The 8,703-nt window shown below is 37.3% G+C and overlaps 1 protein-coding gene across 4 annotated transcripts; it reads right to left on the bottom strand.

The window, feature by feature from the left end:
• Positions 1-3,829: 3,829 nt before the first annotated feature.
• Positions 3,830-7,960, bottom strand: LOC121772771 (probable transcription factor KAN2). 4 transcript variants are annotated; one of them, XM_042169986.1, is made up of 6 exons: positions 7,076-7,960; positions 6,911-6,987; positions 6,064-6,118; positions 5,783-5,957; positions 4,714-4,771; positions 3,830-4,243 (listed from the first exon to the last, which is right to left on the bottom strand). In XM_042169986.1, the coding sequence occupies exons 1-6, from the start codon at positions 7,617-7,619 to the stop codon at positions 4,148-4,150; spliced, it is 1,005 nt and encodes a 334-aa protein (XP_042025920.1). In that variant the 5' UTR covers positions 7,620-7,960; the 3' UTR covers positions 3,830-4,147. The 4 variants fall into 4 exon arrangements, with proteins under 4 accessions (XP_042025920.1, XP_042025922.1, XP_042025923.1 ...); XM_042169988.1 differs by having other exon boundaries at positions 5,783-5,948; XM_042169989.1 differs by having other exon boundaries at positions 5,783-5,948; positions 6,064-6,109.
• Between the last annotated feature and the right edge of the window lie 743 nt (positions 7,961-8,703).

Raw genomic sequence — 8,703 nt, 5'->3', positions numbered from 1 at the left:
CACACATAAAGCATAGTAGACCAGACTGGAGTTGCTGTATCTTGCTGGTGGAGTAATGACTCTTCTTTCCCTGTCTCTTGCAAGTTGATAATCCCTAAGCTCTTGTGCTTGCTGATCTTGTGGAGGTTCTGATCTCATCTGAGTCCCTGCATTCTGATCAGACTCATCACTATCAGAATCTGAACCAACTTCCTCAAGAAGCTCCACCTCCACTGAGTTGTCATTCTTTCCAGACTTGCTCTGATTATTCAGCTCTATATATGGCATTTCTCTTTCCCTAAATGTCACATCTCTACTGATTATAACTCTGTTGTTCCCAGGTTCCATAGACCATAGTCTATAACCCTTTACACCCTTTTGATAACCAAGCATAGCACACTTCATGGCTCTTGCTTCAAGCTTGTTTCTTCTGACATGGGAGTAAGCTTTGCATCCGAATGGTCTTAACCTTGCATAATCACCATGTGAGCCATACCATCTGAAGTCCGGAGTGTCCATGTCAATTGCAGCAGAGGGGCATTTATTCAATAAGTGCACTGCAGTTGCAGCAGCCTCTCCCCAGAACCTTTTCTGCATTCCAGAGCTTGCTAACATACATCTTACTCTCTCCAATATTGTGCGATTGGCCCTCTCTGAGACTCCATTTTGTTGTGGATTGTTAGGCACCGTCCTATGCCTTTTAATTCCCTTCAACTTGCAGAAATTATCAAAATCATGGGACAAATACTCGAGTCCATTATCTGTCCTTAAACATTTCAGAGATGTATTCTTCTCAACTTCAACCTCGGTGCACCACTCTCTGAATTTGTGAAATGCTTCTGACTTCTCCTTCATGAAATAAATCCATATCTTTCTAGAAAAGTCATCTATGAAAGTCAAGAAGTACCTGCATCCTCCTATTGTTGCAACTGGAGAGGGACCCCATATATCGCTGTGTGAGTAATCCAGAGGATGCTCTGATGTGTGTTTCCCAACACCATAAGGAAGCTTCTTGCTCTTGCCCATGATGCACTCCTCACAATGCCTCAAACCAGTGGATACTTCAGAGCTTATTACACCCTTCTTGACAAGAGCCTTTAAACCACCCTCTGATACATGTCCAAGTCTCATGTGCCATAAGTCAAGATCTGTACTAGTAACTGCATTAGCTGCTCCACTTATTACTTGAGCTTGCATGTAGTATAGGTTCCTTTTCCTCAAAGCAGTGATAACAACTTTTGAGTCCTTGATGACCTTCATTACTCCATTCGAAGACACAAAAGAATACCCTCTTTGTTCAAGCACTCCCAGAGAAATCAAATTTCTTTTGATGTTAGGAATGAATCTAACCTCTGATAACACCCTAGCTGATCCATCTGCCATCCGTAGCTTGATGCTTCCAATCCCTGCAATCTTGCATTCCTGATCATTCCCTAGCAGCACAACCCCCTCAGATTCTTGCAGGTCCTCAAACCACTCACTGTGAGAACTCATGTGGAAGCTACATCCACTATCCATGATCCAGACATTTCTTATATTTTCATCTGCAACATTCAAGGCTTCTGCTTCTTGGATCTCTTCCACCATATCTGCAGTGTTCTGTGCATTTTGTTGATCCTGCTGCTTCTTTTGAAGTGCAAAACAATTTTTCTTGATATGGCCCGGTTTCTTGCAATAATAGCAAGATCTTGACTCCTTTTCTTGCATTGGCTTTTGTTTCCAAGGTTTAAGCTTCTTCTGATTCTTCTTCTTTACTGACTTCTTGGAGTCCTCTTTGATATTGAGACTCTCGGATGCTGGATCATTTGATCTTAAAGGAATCTTTTGAAATTCTTTCAATTTTAAAGCAGAGTGTACCTCCTCATAGGTCACCTTGGAGTCCCTTCCAAGAAGGATAGCATCCTTGAATTGCTCGAAGCTTTTAGGCAGGGAGTTGAGGAGCATGAGTGCTTTGTCCTCATCTTTGATGATCTCATCGATGTTCTCCAAGTCATCTATACACTTTGCAAATTCCTCGAGCTGCTCACTGATGCTTCTTGACTCAGAAAACTTGAAAGTAAACAGCCGCTGCTTCAAGAGAAGTCTGTTTGAGAGAGATTTCTGCATATACAAAGACTCCAATTTCTTCCACACACCAGATGCAGTTTCCTCTCTTGAGATTTCTCGCAACACACGATCGTTGAGGCTCAAGATCAAGGTCGAATAGGCCTTATCCTGATGTTCTTGGTATTTGGGATCAGCCTTTTCTGCCTCAGTAACCGTCTCCTTCTTTAATGTCTCCCATAAGCCTTGCTGCATGAGCACGGCTTTCATTTTTAGCCTCCACAGGCCAAAATCATTAGCTCCCGTGAATTTCTCCAGATCAAACTTTGCAGTGGACATTCTGTCGAATACCAGGTGCGCAGAGAACTTGATGAACAAAACCAGAGAGTAGATCTCCTTCAAGAAAACCCCTTAAAACCTCTTCTCTTGCTGATCGCCCAATCCGTTTCCCACAGACGGCGCCAATTTGTGAAATGGTGATCCAAACTTCAACTTCAATGATCGACACCAGAATGAAGATCACAGTTGAATAACAATAGTCAGTAGAAAGAAAGCAATAGCAAGAAGAACACAGGGGTTACGTGGTTCGGCGTTTGATGCCTACGTCCACGGGAGAGAAAGAACGGAGTTTATTGATCAACACTTGTACAACGCACACACTCAATGACAATCACAGCATTGAGCTACAACATGAATCTAATCTCAAGACTCACAAGAACACACAGCTTCAGAAACTCGACTATGAACTATGTGTATGATTATAGAAGAAGCTCGACTTCTAATTTGTGTTGGTGTTGAATAATAATCTGAATAATGCACGCTCTACTGCCTCTTTATACTTCAAGTATTGCATCACAACGGCTTCTAGATGCTAACTGAATTCATAATAGAATCTTGAAATCTTGAGACTTAAGCAACGGTCATCAACTGCTTTAAATGAAATAACCGCAGCTTTGCTTCCATGCATCATTTTTCAACCTTTAATCCCAACAAATAGTCATTTCTAAAGAAAAAAAAAAGGGAATTCCACCACATAGAGACCTTAGACACTTAATTTGACGATAAGTGTAGTTCAGTTGGTAAGACGCTTCTCCTCCATCCAATAAATTAAGACTTCGAGTCATCACAAGGATAAATGATAAACCATTATTGATCCATTTTTTAAAAAAAAGTTGGATACTTAACTTTGCCTCCTTATTCAGATGGATTGATTGATTTAAGCATGGTAATCCATCATTTATTTCATTTAATAGTGACATCTCATGACTTAATAAGTACAGTTATTATGGATTAATTATACTTTATGTCTCAATCTTTGAATGGGAATAGTATGACCTTCTCCAAATATCTGAAAAATATTATGCCCTTTTGAAAAAGATGCAAATATGGATGAAACTTATACTTTTGCATTGAAAATTATGAAGTAGAAGGTCCGACCCCAAGTTGATTTTTTTGTGAGTCTGTTTTTCCATCCAAACATCAAAACGGCATCGAATTGGTCTTCCATGTCAGATTTTTGAGCCCGGAATTATAGGCCAAGACTATTATTTACATTTTTTTTTCAAAAAGTTGTGGTTTTGTTTTTTTTATATAAAATTGTTGAAGGTCACACTATTTTTGCAACTTCATTAAAAGTCAGATGATATATACGTATAATTAACCTCATAATTAAAAAAAATTACATTAGATTATTGATTGGATTGCATTTAAAGCCCCAAGAGTACTTATGATTCTTTAAGATGTTGATTAAGTATGAAATGATCATAGTGTATCTTTCTTGTCAAAATAAGTAAGTGGCTCCCAACAATAACATAATTAAGTTACTTAAATAAGAGAAAACCGATTGGAATTACATTATCTTAATATTTACCTCAGCTCAGAATACATATTATATGAAAATGTAATGATGAGAATCAGATGATAACCTTGACAGCAAGCATATATTAGCCTTTTTCTTTTTTTTTTCTTTTCTTTTTCCTACCTATCTCCCTTTTGTATGCTTTCTGTCTTTCTTGTCTCCCTGTCTTTCTTTATCTGCTTTTTCTTTTCAGATTTATCTCAGTGGGCACCTGATTCTCTTGAGTCAGAAGATTTATAATGATTTGAAAATGAGTAGCAAGATGCATCATTCTCTCCCCAACGTGAACTCCAAATTAGGCTTCATCTTCTTCTTAGGGCTTCTGCTTGTCTCTGATGATGAGCTCACATCACATATCTCCTTCTGCAATGTAAGTCACACACACACCCTCATTTTATTTCACAAATAAAAATGAAATCATCTTAATTAAAGTAAATTATAATTGTGTTTGCATCATTGATCATGGTCAAGTTTTTGGAGTACTAGGTATATATAATTAATTAATTAATTATAATGCATTATGGGATTTGCACTAGCTCATGTTCCATTCTTTATTGAAAGTAACTTAAAGAGAAAATTTTCTTTTTCAAGGAAGATTTTTTTAGCAACTTTTACCTCACTTTTCTTTTTATTAGGGTCCTCTCTCTCACACACACAAATCAACTGTTATGAACTCTCTCAGAGAGACAAGAGCTTTAGTCACAAAAGCTTCTTATTTCTACTTTATTCACTATGATGGACATCAACATATTCTTAGGCACGCACACACACAGACAGATTTTTCAAAAGGAAAAGGGCATTTGTGTGATTTCAAGTCGGTTCGAAAGTTGTACCTCGTGAAGGTGAGGTTGTACGTTCACTTCTCTTCCATGCAACCAAGCTTCTTGCCCGCTACAATTTATATACAATAACTTCAATTAGTGGATGACATATATTTATAAAGAAAATAATCCATACATCAAAAAGAAAGCAATCTTTCTAATGCCTAATTTTAATGATTTATAGACTTTACAAAAAATAAAGCGAAACCCATGTGACACCCTATTGTAATTGTAATTAACTTTAATTTTTCTTTAGAATAAAGTAAAGTCTCAAATGGCAGAAGCTTTTAGTTCCAAGATTTCTAAATGGATGGGTCCATTTAAATTAGTACAATATTAATCTTTGGGAGTAAGTTTTCTTAATTGGGTCCCATCTCAGGTCTGTACCCACAAAATCCAAAGAATGAGATGTGTCCTTCTTAGGCTCATTTCTTCATATGAATTTCAAAATCTTGGAAGCCGTGCTTAATTTAATTAATTAAATTAATTTCTTGAAGGACCTTTTTTCCAATATTTTGTTTTACTTTAATTTAGCCCCATTATGGAGTTCCTGTACTAAATGGTGAAAGATTCCTTTTCTTTTTGTGTTTATTCCTACAAGATATGCCCTAAACCCTTTTTAACTAATTCTGCAGTTAAAATATCCAAGATTTCCTTTATGGAACTACAGTTGCAGCTAGCAAATTCATTCATTTTTATTTCAGTATAATTCTTCCTACTACACAACTGTAACTACTGATTATGTTCCTTCAAAGATTCTACACTTAGCTGCCAAAGAATAGACTTATCTGATTATGTACAACAACTTGCACATGTTTGATAGAAAAGTCGAAACATCTATTTCAGTCATCTCACATTCATATACTTCTGTTTTGGCCCCCTACTCCTAAGTTAAGTAAGTATACATCTTTTCAATATTATGAGCAAATTACACATTAATACAATGACTAATTCTACATGACTGTATGATTTTACCACAAAGACGGATACATAAACCTTTAATAAGCATTTAATTAAGAAAGATGCAGATTGAAAAATTAATTACCCCATAAAGTGACATTGAGTTGAAGGATTTATATACCTTGAGGAATTGCTCCACAAAACACTATATTCCCTTTCTTGATCAACATTAAATTGCCTTCCCTTCTCCACAGATATTTCAGACTTGTGTGAATTCTGAATATTATCAAAGAGGAATTCGTCTGATGTATCCCCAGAAGACCCATTTTCGAGTGCTTCCAAATTTCCTACACATTCTAAAATAGTTTTTAATTAAAGAACATATATTGAATTTCATAAAACTTAAACATAGTACTAGTGTTTCTACTGGTATTACTTAAAGAAATAAAGAATATTATTAACCTGAATTAGCTGAGGCTCTATCAGTAGACTTCACTGTGCGGTACATCTGCAAAAACTAAGGCCCATCAGAAAAGTTGCATATATAAGCAAGCCTATTCTATGGTATGAAGCTTTCCATGGAAAATAAAAAGAACAAAAATAGAAGGTTAATAAATATAAGTTGTAATGTTGTGAACTACAACTGAATGAATGACAAACAACTTTTAGTACATGTGATCTCATGATGTGTGTGTATACATATATATGTGTGTGTATACTTGCATGCATGTGATTCAATGTCTACACTTTTCGAGGTTAAACATTGTTTTTTTGCCAGAGATGATTTCTACTCAAACGTGTATGTATATATCATTGTGTAATGATAGGGTTTTGTCCTTTCTCTTCTCTCTCTAGCAATCCTTCACAAAACATATGCAAATAATAGTTAGATTTTCAAAATAATTCTAATATAAAAACTAAATCACATACTCCTATTATTGTGATATGATTCTGTCTGCATAACTTATCTTGGACTACCTACTATTTTCAATTGTTTCTGCCCCCTCTTTCTATCTCTCTCTCACATTCACACACACAAACACAAACACAAACACAAACACAAACACAAACACCAAGACTCGTCCTTTACACGGATGGTTAGTTCTTCCAAGTGAAAAAAAGCTGGTAGATCTGCTAAAAGGAAGGATTTTTAAGAGAGGCCTTAGCAGCATACAAGTAAAATCATCGGAATTTGGAACTTGTGTGCTTTGACATATTCACTATCCGTTTCTACTTTAATGAAATAATCGCTAAAATTCTTCAATTTCACAAAGATGTTTAATTGAAAAAAGGAAGAGTATTTTATCACCTGTAAATGGGATTTAACGTGAGCCAAGGTGAGATCTTTGACATCCATGAGTTCGAGAACTGATTTGGGCGTAGCTCCTACAAATTCAACATGCGATTTTGTTATTGAGTAAACAAACAAGAATAGCCCTAAAAATTGATTCAGAGAGGAGAAAAAGAGGGTTACTTTCATGGCCGCCGAGGAGCTCAACAGCGTGGACGAAACGGGCGTGTAGGGTTGTGGTCCAGCGCATCCGTGGGGTCCTCATGCTCCGCTTAGCCGGAAATCTCGAGAGGAAGCGCGATCGCAAGAGGCCTTGTGAGGTGTAGGGCGCCACCGACGCAGCGGTCGCGATGTGATTATAAGATGATTCCAAATGCTGCTGCTGATGATGGTGATAATGAGGTGTGAAGGGGAAAGAAGGAGGGTTTTGGTACACCGGAATTCCCCTAATCGGCCTCAGCAAATTCACCTCCTCACCTAGCTGCGGCCGGGAGAAGCCGCCGTGGAGGAGGTGGTGGGTCGCGGCGGTGGTGTCGGAAAGCCTGGGTGGATTAGAGAGGGAGAGGTCGGGCTTGGGGATTGAAGAGAGGGAGGCTCTGGACTCGAGAGCTCGCTTCCAAAACCCCAAATCCATTTCTTCTTCCCCTCTTCTCCAGCTGGATGAGGTCGTGCTGTTTAACGGGCTGATCCGCAGAGACAGGTCTGGCTGCGCCGGAAACAGCTCCATTATCTTCTTCACTCTTCCAAAACAATTGCCTTGTGTGGATATGGAGGATGGCTTGTTGAGGAGTTGAGAAGATTAGTTGCAGAGATTAATTTGAGATTGAGAGAGAGAGAGAGAAGGTAAGGATGAAGTGAATGGTTGTTTCTTTGGTGTGAAGTATATATGAGAAAATGACACTTGAAGAGCTATTGGGAGAGGGAGGGTAGGGGTGGAGAAAGAGAGAGAGGGGTTTGTGGACGTGGAGGTAGGATGAAAAGAGGCAAAAAAGATGAGAGATGGAAAGAGAGAGAAGTGATGACCCCTTTCCACTCTTTCCTTTTTGCTGTATCCTTTGGGAGAAAAGGAAATTTTGGTGTAAGCTTTTAACGTGCGCATTTGTCTCTTAAACACTCTCTACTCTAAACCATCTCCATTTTCCCCATTTCCTAACAATTAATTTTGAATTCAATGACTCCACATCCATACCGACTGTGGGCACAACACAACATTAACATCCTTGATATGATATGATCAAAGAGGTCAACTTAACTAGCCACTATATTCGCCTGCAATTAGGCCACTATGAATGACTTTTACAATCTATAATTTCTTCATTCAATTCTCACATACAAACCATTTTTTCCTTTTTAACCTAATTTTCTTCTAAGTACACTACTAAAGCTTTTTGTTAGCTACTACACGTAAGATTCTTTCAATTGACGTGTAACACGTTCATTTTTTACGGAAATGTATTTTACCTTGTGATTAATGATCATACAATTATATGAAATAATCATCATATACATTAGTTCTTATATTAACTTAATTTTACCAAATTAAAAATTGATGTTTTTATACAAATTATATTTTGCTAATTATCGTTTATGTAAATTTTCAATTAAATGATTGGGGTATGATTGGAATTCGTAGAAAATGAAAAAAAAATATGTATTTAAAACATGATAGGATGTAGGTCTGATAATTGATATGCCTCGTTTGCTATTAATTGTTGAACTTGTAAGCATTATCTTGTTATAGCTAAGCATCATCATATTTGGAATTTAAAAACTATAAAGGTTTAAGAGCATCCCCGTCCGTGCTCTTGCCA

This window comes from Salvia splendens, chromosome 16 (assembly GCF_004379255.2).
Source record: "Salvia splendens isolate huo1 chromosome 16, SspV2, whole genome shotgun sequence".
Classification (NCBI taxonomy): Eukaryota; Viridiplantae; Streptophyta; class Magnoliopsida; order Lamiales; family Lamiaceae; genus Salvia; species Salvia splendens.
This window is presented reverse-complemented; position numbering and strand designations above follow the sequence as displayed.